The 19,088-nt window shown below is 39.2% G+C and overlaps 1 protein-coding gene across 7 annotated transcripts in view; it reads right to left on the minus strand.

Moving 5' to 3' along the window:
* Nucleotides 1-18,770, minus strand: part of AFG2A (AFG2 AAA ATPase homolog A) — a 271,565-nt gene extending 252,795 nt beyond the window's left edge. For all 7 annotated transcript variants that reach the window (XM_081303101.1, XM_081303100.1, XM_081303099.1 and 4 more), the window contains exons 1-9: nt 18,637-18,770; nt 15,043-15,167; nt 13,824-13,981; nt 9,396-9,454; nt 7,776-8,420; nt 6,318-6,447; nt 5,262-5,318; nt 3,594-3,717; nt 1,488-1,743 (exon numbers count right to left, since the gene is read on the minus strand). In XM_081303101.1, the coding sequence (XP_081159227.1) occupies nt 1,488-1,743; nt 3,594-3,717; nt 5,262-5,318; nt 6,318-6,447; nt 7,776-8,420; nt 9,396-9,454; nt 13,824-13,981; nt 15,043-15,167; nt 18,637-18,763 (1,681 nt within the window). In that variant the 5' untranslated portion in view covers nt 18,764-18,770. The remainder of the gene's footprint in view (nt 1-1,487; nt 1,744-3,593; nt 3,718-5,261; nt 5,319-6,317; nt 6,448-7,775; nt 8,421-9,395; nt 9,455-13,823; nt 13,982-15,042; nt 15,168-18,636) is intronic.
* Between the last annotated feature and the right edge of the window lie 318 nt (nt 18,771-19,088).

Here is a 19,088-nt window from a genome sequence, read left to right on the forward strand (position 1 = left end):
GCTTTTGGGTCTCCACACCAGGGAGAGCTGCAGGGTGCAGGGGAACTGTCTATGGAAGGGCTAGAGAACCCAGTCTGTGCCATTCTCCACTCTCCACCCAAGTAGCCTGTCAGCTGTTGGCTGCCCCCAGCTGGACAGAACTCCCCCCAGAACTGTCTCTGGGTCACGCCCCTTCCTGTTCTACAGGCTGCCCACCCCTAGTCCCAGACCCCTCAGGGCAGCCCCACACTCTGGTCTCCTGGATCCCAGGGTAGAGTGAGCCAACAAAGGAGTCCATGTCTGAGGAGGGAAGAGCCTGCGCTCTACCTGTCTCTAGGCTTTGGGGAAGTCCAGGGTGCTAGCTGTGGCCAGCCCTGCAAAGGTAGCTTTGGCCACCTGAGGGTCCCTGGACTAAGAATAAGCTAGAGTCAAGTGGATGAAAAGCCACCTCATATACCAGTGCTATTCATGGGAAGGAGGGAGCAGGAATCCCCTGATTCCAAGCCCAAGCCACATCAACTGAGGCCTGGCCTTTCCCCTGCTCATTGCTTGTGAGGACCCCAGCTGTCTGCAAGGTCTTCCTGCCCCATGGACCCTATAGCCTGATGCCCGCCTCACCCTAGCCAGGACCCCTTTCTGGTGCTCACCTAGGACATCTATCCTAGAAATTCTGGGTTTACTTTTCTGATTTAAGAAAACAAAATGTCATGGCATTAAGTTAAAAAAAAAAAAAAACACAAAAAACTGTGCAAACATTAAAAGGTCTTAAAACTTCCAAAAGTAACTACAGTTATTCCATGGTCAAGTTCTTAAGTAGGCAACTAATAACAACCCTTAAACACTGTTAAAGGTAAATACACTCTATAGCATAGACTTTTTGAGTACTTTTTCAGCACTTCAACATATACTAAGCTGCTCAAGGAAAACTGTGATCTTCCTGTAGACAGATTTACCTAATTTCCACAGCACAATATCAATGAATACTGTCATCATCCATACTACCACCTGTGCAGCTGGTGATATATGTGTGTACATACATGTATGTGCACGCTACTCAGAAAAGATCTTGAAGGATATATACCATAAAAGTAGTGATCTTTAGGAGGAATAAAAGTAATTTCCATTCATTTTATAGTCTTCTGAATCATTATGTTTTTTCAATAAACATACTTTATGATTAGAAAAAAATTATTTCCATTAAGCAATGAGTGAGATGTGCTGAGGAAAGTGGCACACACCCGTAATTCCAGCAACTCAGGAAGCTAAGGCAGGAGGATAACTAGTTCAAGACCAGTCTCAGCAATATCATGAACCCCTCAGCAATTCAGCAAGGCCCGTCTCAAAGTAAATAAGATAAATAAAAAGGGCTAGGGATATATAGTTCAGTGGTAAAGCACCCTTGGGTTCAATTCCCAGTACCAAAAAATAAAAAGTGAAAGGTAAATGATCAGCGTGTGAACCAGAGGAAAGCCCACAGGCACAGACGCCTCACTGCCAAACACTCTCACCTGCCTCATTGCACAAGGCTTTCAGGTCAGCTCCAACATAGCCGTGAGCACTATTTGCCAGCTGGAGCAGTTCAGCTTCAGTGAGCAAATGGGGAACCCTTTGAAGCAGCTTCTGGAGAATATCCAGCCGGTCCTGAGCATTAGGAACTCCAATCTCAATCTCTTTATCAAATCGTCCAGGTCTTCGGAGTGCAGCATCTAATGCTTGAGGGCGATTTGTGGCCCCAAGTACTAACACCTGTCCTTCACTTCCTTCCTAACAAAATAAAATGAAAATAAGTTGCATAATTTTCTAAAACTTGGAAAATATATATATATGGAGGTAGACACTGGCTACGTAGATAAGAATGAATAGAATCATCCAGGCTATTAAGTCTTAACTTTAGGTCCTGTTACCTATTTATTATTTGTAATAGATTTGTTATACTTTTATTCCACATTTTTCCAAGTTCAGTCTAAATCCTTCTTCCCCTAGAAAGCTTTCCAACACTTACCTCTCCATCAATTAAAGGATGTTTCTCTGACTTCTACCATCTTAACCATATCATTATCATAAACAATTGCATTAAATTACATGTTTCATTTAATTGTTTTAATTAAATAATTTTCCCTACTTGGAAAAAAAGATGATGATCTGATGTTACTCAAAGAGAACAAGGCTCCATTAGGAAGTCTTCCTTATATACAAACTGTTTTCTTTTTTATAATAATAAATTTTTAACTTTCTGAAAATACATACAATAATACAACTAATAACAGACACCCTTGAATACATAAGGATTTTTACTCTGAAATTGAAATTAAGAACAACTTAAAAAGAACTATAATCATGATCAGGCACCCGTAGGTATTACCCAGCATTTTACTTAGATGGTCATTTCACAAAGACCAGCGTAAGTGGAATGTGATTTACATAAAACTCAAACCTCATCAATTATTCTAAATGTGCCAACAGAAAATAAACCAGTGTGAATTCATGAATCATGAATTTAGGAGTACAAATATTTTCATACTATAACATCAGTGTAGTACTTCCAGTAGTGTCCAAAAGCAAGAACATCAGTGCAGTCGGCTTATTCCACAGCAGAGAAGAGGGGGCAGCAGAAAGACCCTGCAACTGAGATCCTTCCACATGGGGCCTGCTAGTGGATTCACTCTTCCCCTGGGTCCCTCTAATTATAATACAGCTCTCTACATTATCAAAGAGAGTTGGTGTACTTAATAGTGATATCCAACTGACCAAATACCAAGCATTCACATTATTACCACATGTTCAGTTTCTACCAGTAAGCAGTAAAAACCTTTTAATTATCCACTTATTTAATATGCACCAAGAAGAGCAGGATCTACATAATTTCTAAAATTTCTTTTGGCTTTAATATATCATGATTCTAAAAACTTTAGTTATTTATACTCTGGCCCAAGAAGTACATTTTTCTGAGCTGAGCATGGTGGTGCACACCTTTAATCCCAGAGACTCAAGGCAGCTAAGGCAGGAGGATTGCAAGTTCAAGGCCTGCCTCAGCAACTTAGGAAGATCCTGTTGCAAAATAAAAAAAATTTAACTCAGTGGTAGAGCATCCCTAGGTTCAATCCCTGGTACCAAAAACAAAAGCCCAAAGATATACATTTTTCTGGTTAACATATATCAGAACTCAGAGAATTTTTCTTCATTCCTGTTCTGAATTAGTCCTTCCTTGTTTTCATTAATACAAGAGTATATACCAAATCACGGAATCCAGTGATCAGAGTAAATGCTTTCTGTCCATTATTTTCTCATCCCTTTTACTTATCTGAAAGAGTTTTTACATAAATAAGATGACTTACTCATGAAATTTCTAAATAAAATCCCCTAAAATTTACTGCTGAATCTTCCTTATTGATTTTTGCCTCGGGTTAATACCACCTATCACAAAAAAAAAACTATCACAGTCTGTTATTTTATATGTTAGAAAACATGTCAAGTTACATTGTCCTAGAAATTTCCAAGTAATCTACTGAAGCTAGTTACTATGCTAGATACATTCCCCTTATCCTGGAATACCCAAAGACCCAGAACATGCACTTTTGCTTCCCACACAGGATCAGTACTAGTACTGTACTCACTGAGCCAATGCCATCCATCAATGTTAAGAGTGAAGCCACAACTCTTTTTTCCACCTCATTCTGAGCTCCTTCTCTTTTAGGGCAAAGTGCATCTAGTTCATCAATAAAAATAATTGAAGGGTGCCTAAAAACAAACACATAATATGAGATCTCTAATTCACATTTAATTTTTAATTTTAGTTTCAATTTTTTAACTGAAATGCAACATGTCAAATTTAAAATTTAATAATACTATAGATAAAAGCATTAGAAAGTGAAGATGCTTAACTTCGGCCGATTTAACTTATCAACTCATTCTAGTCTACTGCCCTGGTTACAAAGCAGAGTACTGGGAAGAGCTTACTGCTCCTGAGGTGAGCATCTATGCCCAGGCAGAACTCTCCCACAAATGCCTACTAAATTGTTATATGACTAGATCAATTCAGAAGCTGAGGACAGAGATGCTGTCCCTTGGGAGTAGGTCTAAAGCCCAAAGGACATAAACTAGAATGCCCTCTTTTAAACAATACTTTCAAGATGACCAATTCTGCCATAAAGACATGAATTCTCTTACAAAAGGAAACCCCAACTACCATTAACCTAACAACAAATACATAATAAAAATAAGGTAAACCATCTTCTCAAATTTTCAGTAGTAGAACGATAAAATTCTTATTTTATCTCTAACACTGGAAGAAAGCACTTTATTTTTTTTTCATTTATCTGATTGTTCACCTCTTTTTTTTTTAATTTGTTGTTCAAAAGATTACAAAGCTCATGATATATCATCTTTCATACATTTGACTCAATTGGGTTATGAACTCCCATTTTTTACCCCAAATACAAGTTGCAGAATCACATTGGTTACACATCCACATTTTTACATAATATCATATTAGTGACTGTTGTGTTCTGCTACCTTTCCTATCCCCTACTATCCCCCCTCCCCTCCCCTCCCATCTTCCCTCTCTACCTCCTCTGCTATTGTTCAATTCTCTCCCTTGTTTCCCTCCCCCTTTCCCCTCACAACCTCTTATATGTAATTTTGTGTAACATGGAAAAAAGCACTTTAAAATAGCAGTTCTTTAAATAAAAAACAGTAATATGATGTTAACTATCTAAACAATGGTAGAAATACAGCCATGTTAAGAACAATATTACATCAGACCAAGTTACAGACAATATTCTAATACTCACTGCAATCTAACAATGTAACCTAAACTCAGGAATAATATGGTAATTTTTTAAAGAGCACAAGGTTTGTCCCTTGGAAGGAATTTATAAGAGAACTAAGCTCTAAGCATACTTTGAAAATAGAGACTATTAAGAGAATTAAATGTAGGTACACTCTAAAGGAATTCAGAGATTTATTTGCTTACTGACTCAGCAAAAAATGCTGTTTTAATTCTTCTACTTTCTATAGTTTAATTACCAATTTATCAAACTTCCAAAACAATATTAGAAATAGACTAAACAGAGTTTCATTAAGTCTACAATCTATTCCTAGAACTATCACTATTTTTTGTATTACTCTCATGATTTGTGTAAGATACTACTACTTCACTTTAATGGAGCTTTGACTATTAATTCCAAAACCTCAAAAACTGTCATGTATATCTAAAAAGAACAACAGCAAAACATCAAAGAAACAAAAAAATGTGCTTCCCCCACAAAATAAAAAAACAATACCGTAGAGTGGCTTCAGCAAATATATGACGTAACTTTGCTTCGGTCTCACCATAGAATCTGTAACAAATATTTTTTAAGGACCATTTATTTTTTAATCTTGGTATATAAAAGCTAATCTGACTTTTTAAACAGTTCTAGAATAAGCACTTTCAACATTTATTTTCCAAATTTAATTTTTATACATTAGAGTTAAAAAGCAAACCAGGTATGGTGACACACCTATAATCCCAGCAACTCAGGAGACTGAGGCAGGAGGATCAGGAATTTGAAGTCAGCCTAACAATTTAGCAAGACCCTGTCTCAAAATAAAAAATAAATGGACTGGGGATGTAGCTCAGTTGTAAAGCACCCTAGGTTCAATCCTCAGTACATATGTGTGTACATGCATGTGTGTAGATCTATATATATGAATATATTTATATTCTATATACCTGTATATGTGTGTGTGTGTGTGTGTGTATATATGTGTGTGTGTGTATATGTATGTGTGTGTGTGTATGTATGTGTGTGTATATATATATATATATATATATATATATATATATATATATATAGCAAATTTAAAATATTCCAAGGTATATATTATCCAGAGAGAATATCATACTGTCACTTTTTTTTTTTTGGTACCAGAATTTGAACCCAGAGCACTTACAACTAAGCCACATCTCCAGCCCTTTTTATTTTTTATTTCAACAGGTCTTGTGTAGTTACTTAGGGCCTCTCCAAAGTTTCTGAAACTGGCTTTGAACTTGCGATCCTCCTGCTTCAGCCTCCAGAACCAATAAGATTATAAGTACGTCCACTGCGCCCTGTCCATGCTGCCATTTTTTTTAATATTTATTTTTTAGTTGTAGTAGACACAGTACTTTATTTATTAATTTATTAATTAATTTATTTATTTTTACGTGGTGCTGAGGATCAAACCCAGGGCCTCACATGTGCTAGGCGAGCGCTCTACAACTGAGCAACAACCCCAGCCCCATGCTGCCACTTTTAAAGGCTACCTTGAAGTATATTTAGTAATATTAAACTTACTTTATCAAGTCATGCACCTACTTGCTTATAATTTCAGGACCATTAATTACAGAAACATAGGCTCCAACTTCATTAGCAATAGCCCTGGCAATCATTGTCTTCCCAGTACCTGGAGGGCCATAGAGTAACACTCCTCTAGGAGCAGGAATTCCTACGAGAAAAAAATGAACACTGAATTCAGCTTCACTAAGACTCTCATGAAGACTGTCATACTACTTCAAACACAAGTTACAAATGCAAATTTATCATGCATCACAAAATTAAAATAAGAGTCAGGCCTCCTCCCACTCCCTCAGAAAGATGTATTAACTATACCAAATACCTATCACCACAATGATATCTCTTTTCTCTATAGACCACAAAGCAAAGGAAGTATGCTAGTAGAAAACTGCACACACATTGCCAAGCCTTATCTCGCACAGCACAGTTCAATAACCAAAAATAAAACCAAACATGCACACACAAAAGCAAGCCACCAATACCGATTTCCTTCCTATTACCTTGGAGAGGCTAAACATTACTAGCAAAATATAAAACCAAAAGTTTGGTTGTGGTTTTTGGTTTTTTGTTTTTGTACTAGGGACTGAATTCAGGAGTGCTTCATCACTGACCTACATCCCCAGTCTTTTTTTTTTTTTTTTTTTTTTGCAGGGGTTGGGTACCAGGGATTGATCACAGGGGCACTCGACCACTGAGCCACATCCCCAGCCCTATTTTGTATTTTATTTAGAGACAGGGTCTTACTGAGTTGCTCAGGGCCTCGCTTTTGCTGAAGCTGGCTTTGAACTCTGGATCTTCCTGCCTCAGCCTCCTGAGCTGCTGGGATTACAGGCATGTGTCACCGCATCCAGCTCTATTTTTTTTACTTTGAGACAGTTTCACTAAATTACTGAGACAGGTCTCAAATTTGTGATCCTCCTGCCTCAGCCACACCAGTAGCAGCATATGCCACCACAATGGGGTCCACAAGTCAATTTTAAACATAAAAATTCATAAAAAGGAATAAACAGAGATAGCATGCACAAATACATACAAAGGATCCATTAGAAACCAGAAAGAGGCACCTGATTTACCAGGAGTCAAATGACTAGCTTAATTTGCTACAACCTTTAACTAATTGTCTCAATGCAATGAGATCAGCACACAGTTACACTTCCTAACAAAGAAATTTTATCCCACCTGTATGAATATAGTTTATTTCTTTCACCTTTACAGCTGGTCTAGCACGACAAGATACTTATTATAGATCCAACACAAGCAAATGTTATATGCTATTAGAAGAGACAAGGCTATCACTAACACACATCACAGCCCAGGGACCAAAGCATAGAGACTGGCTCAGTGCATGGTATCTCTTAAGGCACCTCTTATCAGAATGAACTAAGACAGGCAGAGAGAGAGAACATTCAGTAGATAACTGGAATCAGCCAACTGCTTTTCAGTAACACTTCTAGGTACAATAAACTGAAGATATCATACCATAACTCTTGAAAAGTTCAGGCTGTTTGAGAGGCAGTTCGATTATTTCTCTAATTGCTTTCAGCTGACTGCTTAAACCTCCTATCATGTCGTATGTTACTTTACATAGGTTATCTTGCTCCTTTGAATTTGTACAACTCTTTGTAAGATTGATTCTTGTTGTGGAAGAAATAAAATAAAAAGTATCAGTATTGCACTTCCCTCCAGTGCTAGATGATTTTAGCAGTCTCTCTTCATTGATAACCTGCTTATTTCCTTCTCTGGAAGACTCAAAACTACATTTAAGAGCTGTGCTTTCCTCTAGCTCAAGTCCACTGCCATCCCCAAAGTTCTGTGTAATATCCAGCGAAATGTCATTGGCTTTATTTATAAATCTGTCATCAACAGGTTTACAAGGAGTACTTCTAGAGGCTGGGCTCTGGGGTTCGTCCAGATGTAACTGACTTAGCTGGGAGGACATATCCAGGTTACTGTTTTCCATGCTGGATTGTTCAAAGGTCATTCCCTGTGCACTAGTGTCAGAGTCACTCTGAGGCCTTCCCAATACCATGCCATCTGCCCCTTTCACTTGCAAAACTTGTAACTTGCAAAGTCGTCCATAGAAGGTACAATACAGAAAGTTGCCTGGTAAAACAATCTTGCCATCTGGAAAACAATTCAACAAATACACCACGTTAACAAAATTTTTCACCCATTCAATGCTTTAATAGCAACTTATTGGCTATTAACAAAACTATCTGACCAAAAAGACTCAATCAAAACTGAAGTATCAATAAAGTCACTTTTGTCATGAAAAAGAAAAGACCTAGGGGCTGGGGTTGTAGCTCAGTGGTAAAGTGCTTGCCTAGCATGAGTGAGGTACCGAGTTTAATTCTCAGCTCCACATATAAATAAATAGAAATAAAGGTCCATCTGCAAATTTAAAAAATATATATTTTTTTAAAAAGTTACACATTAGAGAGAGAGAGGACCTAGTCAGGTGTGGTGGTACACACCTGTAATCCCAGCTACTGTGAAAGCTGAGGCAGAAATATCACAAGAATGAGATCAGCCTGGGCAACTTAATGCTGACCCTGTTGCCAAAAAAAAAAAAAAAAAAAAACCTGGAGAGGTAAGATCAGTGGTAGAACACCTGCCTACCATGTATGAGATTCTGGGTTCAATTCCCAGCACTGAAAAAAAATAAAAAGGAAAGTAAAAAAAAAAAAAAAAGCTGAGAGCCTAATATTCCTCTATGACATACTGACAGCACCAGCTGGAAACAGAAAAGATGACTCTTTCAAACTCTCTACACACCAGGATCTGAGATCCCATCAACAGCCAGAACTCCATGCCTTGAGAGGCAGTTCAATTATTTCTCTAATTGCTTTCAGCTGGGGTTAAAGCCTTGGTCCTACCCCTGACCCTGTCCACAAACAAGCCATTTGATTTTTCCAGTACTGAATCCATTTACTGAGAAAAGTTAGACATCCCCTGCTTCAAAAGGATGTTACTTCATTAAGGGACTATTCTCTAAGCTATTTGGAAGGAAACTACTATATCTGTAAGACCTCAAAAAACACTATTTGCTGCAGCATTGCACTTAAAATTTAAGAAAACAATTTAAAATATTAGTCTCACCCAGTTTTCTCAGAATACAAGAAGTCAGTTCCTCTTCATTAATTTCCCTATCTTTGTCACTATAAAGAGGGGAGAGGGACAATAATCAGCATTAGGTATACCAGAAACTAAACTGGAATAAAATGATATTTACACAGTTGTATTACAAACCTCATCAAAATAATTTATTTGCAACCTGGAAAATGAATGATTCATACAATTTTGGAATAACTTAAAATTTTCAGACACTTCCTATAGCAGAAAAATATTTGCAATTTGGTACCTTAGTGAAAAACCACTGTTCTTCAAAATATAATATTCTATCCATCAGGGCATCATGAGAACATTTTAGTCAATCCCATCAAGCACTTTTTTATTAGAATAAATGTCAGAGAACACTGCACACAGGGTAAATGCTTTGTAAAACATTAATTTATTACATACACATATATGCACATACATACAAACACATTTATACACACACACACACACACACACACATATATATATATATATATATATATAAATTCATACGTGCATAACTTCTTGGAGGGTGTATGATAATCCATAATAACATCTGTGTGTGCGTGCGCACTCACACCACAAAGATGAAAAACACCAGCCTAAACTACCCACTCCTTTCTTGCACTTGCCTACCTTGGAAAAAGGCTTTTATTCACAGCCAATTTCATCCCTATTTATAAATTACCTGTTCAAGAAAATTAAATCCTGTAAGCACATTACCTGAAGAGAGAAAAGTGAGTAATGACTACAATGAAAATTTATTCTGGAGAAAGGACATGCCTGAGGAAAAAATGAGACCTCCTTCTTTCTATTGATAAAGGTGTCCTACAGGTGTCTTCCTACTTGTTCAAATGCAAGAAGTAGGCACACCTGAATAGTGCTGCACTTGCAAAGAAGCCTTCTCTTGGAGAGTTTTCAAAATATTAGCATTTTCTTCTTCCTCCATGCATAAGCACTACAAGAGACCAACAGCTGTCCAGCTCTGCTGGACAATCTTCCCCTCCTCTTTCCTCTTTTATAACATAAGGAAAACCAGAATGAGGTTTTTTTTTTTTTTTTTAAGGATTTAGAATGGCAATCTATGTAAATATGCACATACTTGCAATTTGGTACCCCCAGGAACAGTGCACAAGGAGACTTCAACAGAACATAACTACTACAAAAATAATGAGAACTGACGACATAATTACACGCAAAAGGGAACTCGGGGAAGTGTTCTTGAATTAAATAGTGTGTAAACTAATAAGAAAATTATATCCTTAAATGCTTAAATTTACTTGTTTATAAAACTTTGAACCAAGTTATTTTATTTATTAAACTCTGAATAGAATGTCTTTACAAAATATATATATATTTTGTGTGTGTGTGTGTGTGTGTGTATAAAAACAGTAAAAGTACCTAAATAACCAGTTTTGCTTTCATAATAGAATGGGTGCAGATAAAATGATTTCCACCAGAAGGAGCTCCAACATTACTAATGTAATTTTTCAGTTGCAACTAAAAATATAAGTAGATTCAAATTACTGATTTTCCTAACTGAAAACTAACTTTCTTGTCTATACACTGAAGCCTCATTTGAAATGTAAGATTTTTTAAAATAAAATTTTATAGACCAACATTCCATTTAAAATATGTACAGTCCTCTATAATAGGCTCACATTATTCACCTAAGACTGCTGCCCTCAAGAGGTGAGACTAGGTAGATCACAATCAAGGCTAATTCCAGTCAACTGATCACTTCTGCATGGAGCACCTTTTTAAGACATGATCTGATGATTAATCTGCTTTAAGCTGAACAGCAACAACAACTATCCTACGAAGTATCAGGCAAGTTAATTCCCCTCATGGAGCCCATTTCCTAATCTATTAAAATGGGATAAATAAGGATACTTTTCAAGGTGTTAAGCGAGAGAAGTGTGAGCATGTATGTTTGCAATATACATGAAGCATCTAGTATAAAGCTGGTGCTCAACATATACTGTTTTTTCTCTCTGATTTTTTAATGTTCACTAAACTTATTATAGGCTTTGAGAATGTTTTATTTTTAAAGGAAAAAAATGTGCCAAAACGAAAGCTCAGAAGTTAATAGAAGCCTGTAATCCTAGCAGCTCGGGAGACTGAGGCTAGACAATAACAAATTCAAAATCAGCCTCAGCACTTAGCAAGGCCCTAAGCAACTTATCAACACCCTGTGTTAAAATTAAAAAATAAACCAGGGTGGGGATGTAGCTCAGTGGTTAAGTGGCCAAGGTTCAATTCCCAGTACCAAAAAATTAAAAAAAAAAAAAATTTAAAACTCAAGCTGATGACTACAAAATGTTTTGTGATTCATGTAAACACATTCCCAAAATTATTACTAAGGTGATAAAATGTCAAAAGGTGCTTTTAAAAAATGAATTCTAATCAAACCTGTATATACAAACTAAGTCAAAATCCTATTAGATGCAGAATATTCAAAAGGATAGATAATATACTTTAAAGTTAGGTTGAATCGAATAATTAGCCTTTGGTGAATGACCATTTAAAACTCAATAGTAATGACCCTCTGTTTACTAAAATGAATACAATGAGTTAAAATATATGATCAGGTCTTTTTCTCAAGCAGTCTTCAAACTTAATTTTCACAGTAAGCTACTCCTTTCTTTACAACCATAAGAAAAATCAGAAGCCCTGACTATGCTCCAAGCCAACATGAAAACCACTGCTAAAAATTCAGCAATAATACTTCCTTTGATCTAAAATGTCAGGGTATGTTCTAATCATGGAACATGAGCCCTTAGTCCCTAAATTACATAATACTCATTTAACTTGTGCTGTCTCACACATTGGGCCAATAGCCAGTCCCTACATGTGGCCACTGTAGTACTTAAAATGTGGCTAATCCAATAAGGACCTAGGAATTAGCCCAGAAACCCTACATCTAATAGAAGAAAAAGCCCAAATCACACTGGATTAGGCCCCGACTTCCTTAACAAGACTCCTAAAGCACCAAGAAATAAAATCAAGAATCAATAAATGGAATGAACTCAAATTAAAAAGCTTTTTCTCAGCAAAAGAAACAATCAATGAGGTGAAGAGAGCGCTTACATTCTGGAAGCAAATTTTTACCTCTCGCACATCAGATAGAGTACTAATCTCCAGGATATATAAAGAACTCAAAAAACTTAACACACACACACAAAAAAAAAACCCAAACAACCCGATCGATAAATGGGCTAAGGAGCTGAACAGATACTTCTCAGAAGAAGATATACAATCAATCAACAAATCTATGAAAAAAGGTTCAACATCTCTAGTAATTAGAGAAATGCAAATCAAAATACTCTAAGACTTCATCTCACTCCAGTCAGAATGGCAGTCATCAAGAACACAGACAACAATAAGTGTTGGTGAGGATGTGGGAGAAAGGTACATTCAATTCATTACTGGTGGAACTGCAATTGGTGCAACCACTCTGGAAAGCAGTATGGAGATTTCTCAGAAAACTTGGAATGGGACCACTTGTGCTGTCTCACTCATTGGGCCAATAGCCACCCAGCTATCCCACTCCTTGGTCTATACCCAAAGGATTTAAAAATAGTATATTACAGTGGCACAGCCACTTTCATGTTTATAACAGCTCAATTCACAATAGCTAAACTGTGAAACCAACCTAGATGCCCTTCAATAGATAGATGGATAAAGAAACTATGGTACATATATACCATGGAATATTACACAGATTAAAAGAGAATACAATTATGGCATTTGCAGGTAAATAGATGGAGTTGGACAATATCGTGCTAAGTGAATAAGCCAATCCCAAAAAAACAGGGGCTGAATGTTCTCTCTGATAAGTGGATGCTAATCTATAATGGGGGATGGGGGGCATGGGTTGAGTGGAGAAACTCTGGATGGGGCAAAGGGGAGAGGAAGGAGAGGGTAAAGGGATAAGGGGGTAGGAAAGATGGTGGAATAAGGCGGACATCATTACCCTAGGAACAAGATTGCACAAATGGTGTGACTCTACTTCACATACAACCAAAGAAGTGAAAAATTCTGCTCCATTTGTGTATAATGAATTGAAGGGCTTTCTACTGTCACATATAACTGAATAGAATTAATAAAAAAAAAAATGTGGCTAACCCAAATTGAGATAAGCTATAAGTTTATCCTACAGCACACTGAAATTTGAAGTCTTATTTTGATAAAAAGGACATAAAACATCTTATTAGTAGTTATTATAATTATTACACGTTAAAATAAGATTCTACATATAATGGTTAAACAAAATATAGTGTTATGATTCATTTCACCTCTTTCTCTTTACTCTTTGTAGCTACTAGAAAATGCAAAATTAGTTATGTGGCTTACATTTGTGACTCTCATATTTCTACTGAGCAGCACCAACCATACAGTCATGAAAGGGAGGAAAAGAAATCAAACCTCAGTGCCAAGTCCATTTCCTGAGCCTGCAGCACAGCGCCCACAAGAGGCTGCACCCGGATGGCATCGCCAGCCCTCACACCCACATTCTTCTGTGCTACTTCACTCAGGCCAACCTTGCCTCCAGGAAATCCTGCCACTGGCCAGGCTGTATAGACCTGCCCATAGAGAGAGGAAGCAAGAAAATAAATTTTCTTGAAAATATTTTCCAAATTTATTTTATAAAATATTGTTGTATTCTAGAATACAACTTATAAAGCAGAATGCTAAGCATAGCTAAGGACATAAATCTGCAAAACACAGTTCTTACACCAAAGTCTTTACAATCTGGTACAAACTGCAATAGAATAAATTCCACTTACAAAAAATAAAATAATACTACATATGATCACAAAAATGAAGTTATTCGGATAAATAATATTGTGTCTCTGTGAAAATCAGGAGTGAACTCTCATTGAAATGTTGGAAAATTCAAAAGGTAAGTTTAGGAAATAAGAAAAAGACATTAACAGGTAATAAAAAGAAAATGAGAAAAATATTAAAAGCAAGAGAATTTTTTAAAGTAACCCAGGTTTGAACTTAAACTACACTGAGGAAGTATCCAGACACGGGATATAAGTTTTATCAGAACGTGGATCTCATTAATTTAAATGTTTGAGGAGCGAAGATTCCTGGCTTGAGTTCATACATCTATAGTCCTCTCTTCCACAGGACACAGCAAAGGATTTGAAAGTACAACATGAGCCCAGAACAATGAAAAGAATGAGAAGGACGCCATCAGCAGACAAATGATTTTTAAATATTTGCAGAATATCCCCTGTAGATGAAACAAGTAAGCAAAGGAGCCACGGCAGAGGCAGGAGCTGGCAGGCAGGAGACAAAGCCTAGCTTCTGAAAATCCATGGTTCTGGGCTCAGAGTCTCAGGAGTGGTGAACAGCAGCAAGGAGAAACAAAGGTTTCCTTCTTAGCCCAAAATGACCCTTCTACAGGGAAATATAACAGGTCGGGAGAAACAAAGGGTATGTCACTGCATCCCTGAGGAAAAGGACATAGCATTTTAGGGCCTACTATTCCCAAGATAGCTGTAGACATCAAAGAAAGGAGTAGTCTATATACATGTGAACGTTTCTCAAATGTACTTTTAATTTTCTTCTGCCTATGTTGAAGTCAAAATCAGAAACACCTCGAATATTTTAAGAAAATGAAAAGGACTCTTACCTCCTGCTTTCCCTCCAAACTGGTAAGCAATACTGGTCGACCTATACATATGTTTGCAGACTTCATAGTGCTGAGTCCAAGATGAACAAGGGAGTTCTGGAACGTTTTAGGAACTTTGCCATCCACTGTAAAGAAAGAGAAAATTAATTTTGTACTCGTTTTTAACTGAAGCTAAGCCATGCTTTCCTCTGGAGTACACAAGAATTCTATATCCACACAGCCACATGAATGTACTCACACACTCCAGAGAAAACACTGCCCCAACTCTTCTTGTAATCAATTTAAAACCAAGTCCTTCTAAGTATGTCTACTGGCAATGTATGAGTGTTAACTAAAAAGTGTTAATTTTTAAAAAGATAATTTTTTTCTTAAGTATTTTGGTTTCTATTTATGAATGGCAAATATGCTGCATTCAAAATTCCCTCCAGTCAAAAGTTCTTTGAGACAATGTTAATTTCATTTAAAAAAATAAACATATATTGGGCTGGGGATGTGGCTCAAGCGGTCGTGCGCTTGCCTGGCATGTGCAGGACACTGGGTTCGATCCTCAGCACCACATAAAATAAAACAAAGATGTTGTATCCACCGAAAACTGAAAAATAAAATATTAAAAAAACTCTCTTAAAAAATAAACAAACAAACAAACAAACATATATCACTGGTCCTGGGAGCACACACTTTCCTTTCAGTTAAGCATCTGGTTGCCCCAAGCCCAACACCACGAGGACCTTGGCAGTAGGTGGGAAGGCTCAATGGTCCCGCCTTTCAAATAAAGCTGTCTGAGGTGTTGGAGATGTATTTCCGTGGTAGAGAGCTTGCCTAGCATGCCTGAGCCCTGGGTTCAATCCCCAGCATCACAAAAATAAAAACAATCAAATAAAGCTGTTTTGAAAAAAAAAAATTAAACATAATTGAAATAGTCTCTATTTTTTGGAGATCAGATTCTAAGCTGAGTTAGCTTTGGCCTCAATAAAAACAGGTACATCTACCTGGCTCCTGAGCATTAGGTTATGCTTCTATTTCCCACCCACGTGCCCCAGGATGGAAAAACCACAGGCTTCCTTTAACATCTCCTCCCTATCCATGTAGATCATGTTCAAATTCCCATCCCTGGCCTCCTTTCCCAAAAACTTGCCATTGTACTCTCTGCTTACATCATTCAATTCTCACCTGTCCACAAAACTCCCTTCACCAATCCTTACTACTTCAGTACTTTAAACATCCACTTTCCCCATTCACAATATTCCCCTTATTGAGCACCTTAAAAGTTTGGTCAACTTTGTTCACTAAACCTTTGCAGCTTTTGGCATTCTCGACCAAGTCTCTTCCTTCAGTCAAATAATCTCAAACAACCATGCAGTCATTCAACAAATATGTACTACTGCCTACTACATAACTGACACTATACTTGGCTTTTTTTTTTCTTTTGATGGTGCTGGGGAGAAACCCACGACCATGTGCAAGTAAGCAAATGGTCTACCACTCAGCCTCAGCCCCATAATAGGCACTCCTGGTTCACAAATTCTGCCCTCAGAGTTCATGATCTAGCAGGATGAAGAAGTTATATAACAATCATTAAATAACGATATCACACACTAAGGTTCATACAACAAAATGATAAAAAGTGCTAGGGCCTATAACATGAGAGCTGACCTTATTTGAAAAAAACCAAAGAATGCTTCTCAAAGTAATGTTGAATTCAGATCTGTAGGAAAAGTAGAAAACAACTAAATGAAGAAAAAAAAAATCATTCTCAGCAAAGAGTATAGCACATAGATGTCCTGAGCACAGAAGAGTAAGGGGCATCCTCCAGAGTACAGAGTGGCAGAGCACATGAGGAAGGTCAAACCATCCAGAGCAGTGGAGGTGTCAACATGTTGGTCATCACTCTGACAGTATGGGAGCCCCATGAATGAAAAGCAGGGTCATGACAGAATCTTCATTTCAAAAGATAATTTTGTGGGGTGGGCCCCGGGTCATCGAGGGAGGACAGGGGTAGGTATAGCTCAGTGGTAGAGAGCTTGCTTAGTACATGTGAGGCACAGGTTCGATCCTCAGCACTGCATACAAATAAATAAAATAAAGGTATTGTGTCTATCTACAACTAAAGAAAATTTTTTTAAAGATTTTTCTGGCTAAAAAGTAGAAAAGAAGTAAGAAAGGGAGATTGACTAAAAGGCTGTGACATCAGTCCAGGTGAGAAATGGTAAAGTCTAAGTGGAAGTAGAAACGAAGAGGAGAACATCAAGGACTGCATGTATGCAGGAGATGTGAGAAGGGGGTCAGGGACCACTGGAAGCTTCCAGATTCTATAATGGTAAAAAGTGATTGGGCTAAAGTTTGTTCTGCCGGAGGAAACAGGGGATGATGAGGTCAGTCCTGAGGTACCTTGAGAAATCCATGAAAAAAATTTTGGACAGTGCTATTCAAAATGTGGTCTATGAAATATATTTATTACTGGTTCAATTATGAGATACATGCATACACACCCAGAAAAAAAAAAAAAAAAAAAAAAAACGAGGATAAGCATTAAGAAGCTTTTACTGCAATTTAACAACAATTTTACATCTGGTGGATCTAATAAAAACTTTTCCTTTATTTTTTAAACTTATTTTTCTAGTTCATTTTTATTGTGTTCTACAAAAGTGCCAAAGTGTGACCTTTTGTACATTTTAAAACCTTCAGCACAGAGAGTTTAAGCAGCACAGTACAAAAGACAAGGGAATCAAGACTCTGGAACAACATGCGTTACAAAAACCAATTTGAAAACGTCGAGGTATGGATGGGGAATTGTTGGCCTTGGAAGATTTAGGACTAAGAATTAAGAGACCTCCACCTTTAATGGAAAAGGAGAAGCCTGCCAAGGAAACAAATACCCACAAGCGTGCAGAAAATAAGCGACTGAAGGAAGAGACTTGATCTACACTGCCAAAAGCTGCAAAGCTTTGGTGAAGAAAGTAATATAAAATCATCCACTGGATGGAGATGATCAGTGACCACGGCAGGGCGGCTTCCACTCAAAGACAGGGTGGAAGTCAAGCAGGAAGAGGCCAAGGAGGGCGCAAGACATGAGAAGGCAGAGTCCAGGCCACTTAGTTTGGCAATGAAGAAATCAGAGCGGCGGTCCCAAGAAAACGCAGAGGTTTGAAGATGTCAGCGGGAAGGGCCCAGCTGGAGAAGAGGTGGAGCGGGTCAGCAAGGGAGAAGGGGCGGGCTCCGGGTCAGCGAGGGAGGACAGGGGTGGCCGCGGGTCAGCGAGGGCGTACTCTGACCCCTACGGAAGTGGGCAACCGCGAAGCCGGCCCCAGGACCGCCTTAGGGTCTGGACACACAGAAGCCCACTTTAGTCCGGTGCGTCGTTCAAAGCCACGGCGTCGGGCACGCTGGGCACTGGACGCCGGCCGTGGGCTGGCACCCCGCCCCGGGGCTTCGCGCCGCGCCACACCTGAGGGTCACCCCGGCTCCGAGGCCCGCGGGGTCGCGCAGGGCTGCGACCGGCGTCAGAGCGCCGCCCCGGCGCGCCGAGCGGACCCTGGCGCGGAGCGGCCCCGACCCCGCGTGGCCGGCCGGCCCCCGCTCCCGCGGCGCCCTCACCCTTCTCTAGGAAGCTGGTCACCAGCAGGGTCCCGGCCGCCGCTGAGCCGCAGGCGGCCGCGGGAGGCGCGGGCGACCCGCTCTCCGAGGTCTGGCTCAGCCGCTTTCGGTGCTTCTTGGACGACATGGCCAGCGGGCGGCGGGCGGGCGGCAGAGCCGGCGGGGCGTGCGCGCAGCCGAGCGAAGACTTCCGGGGCAGAGGTCGGCGCGCGCGGCCCGCGCCGTAAAGCCCCGAGTGGAACGCGGCCCGGCTGCGGAGGTTCCGCTGCTGCCCAGGAGGGGGCGGTTCGGCGGCTGGAGCCGGCGCGTCGGTGGTGCCTCCCTGAAGGAGCGGGCGCAGGGGAGCTGCGTCCCCCGCTTCACCTGGAACGTCGGTCGGAGTGAACGAGCGAACGCCACCAACGTGGGGAAGCGTCTCCCGCCCTCTGGCGCCGGGGAGCCCGGGACTCGCG

Source organism: Spermophilus citellus (genome assembly GCF_964194105.1).
Source record: "Spermophilus citellus genome assembly, chromosome: 8".
Lineage (NCBI taxonomy): Eukaryota > Metazoa > Chordata > Mammalia > Rodentia > Sciuridae > Spermophilus > Spermophilus citellus.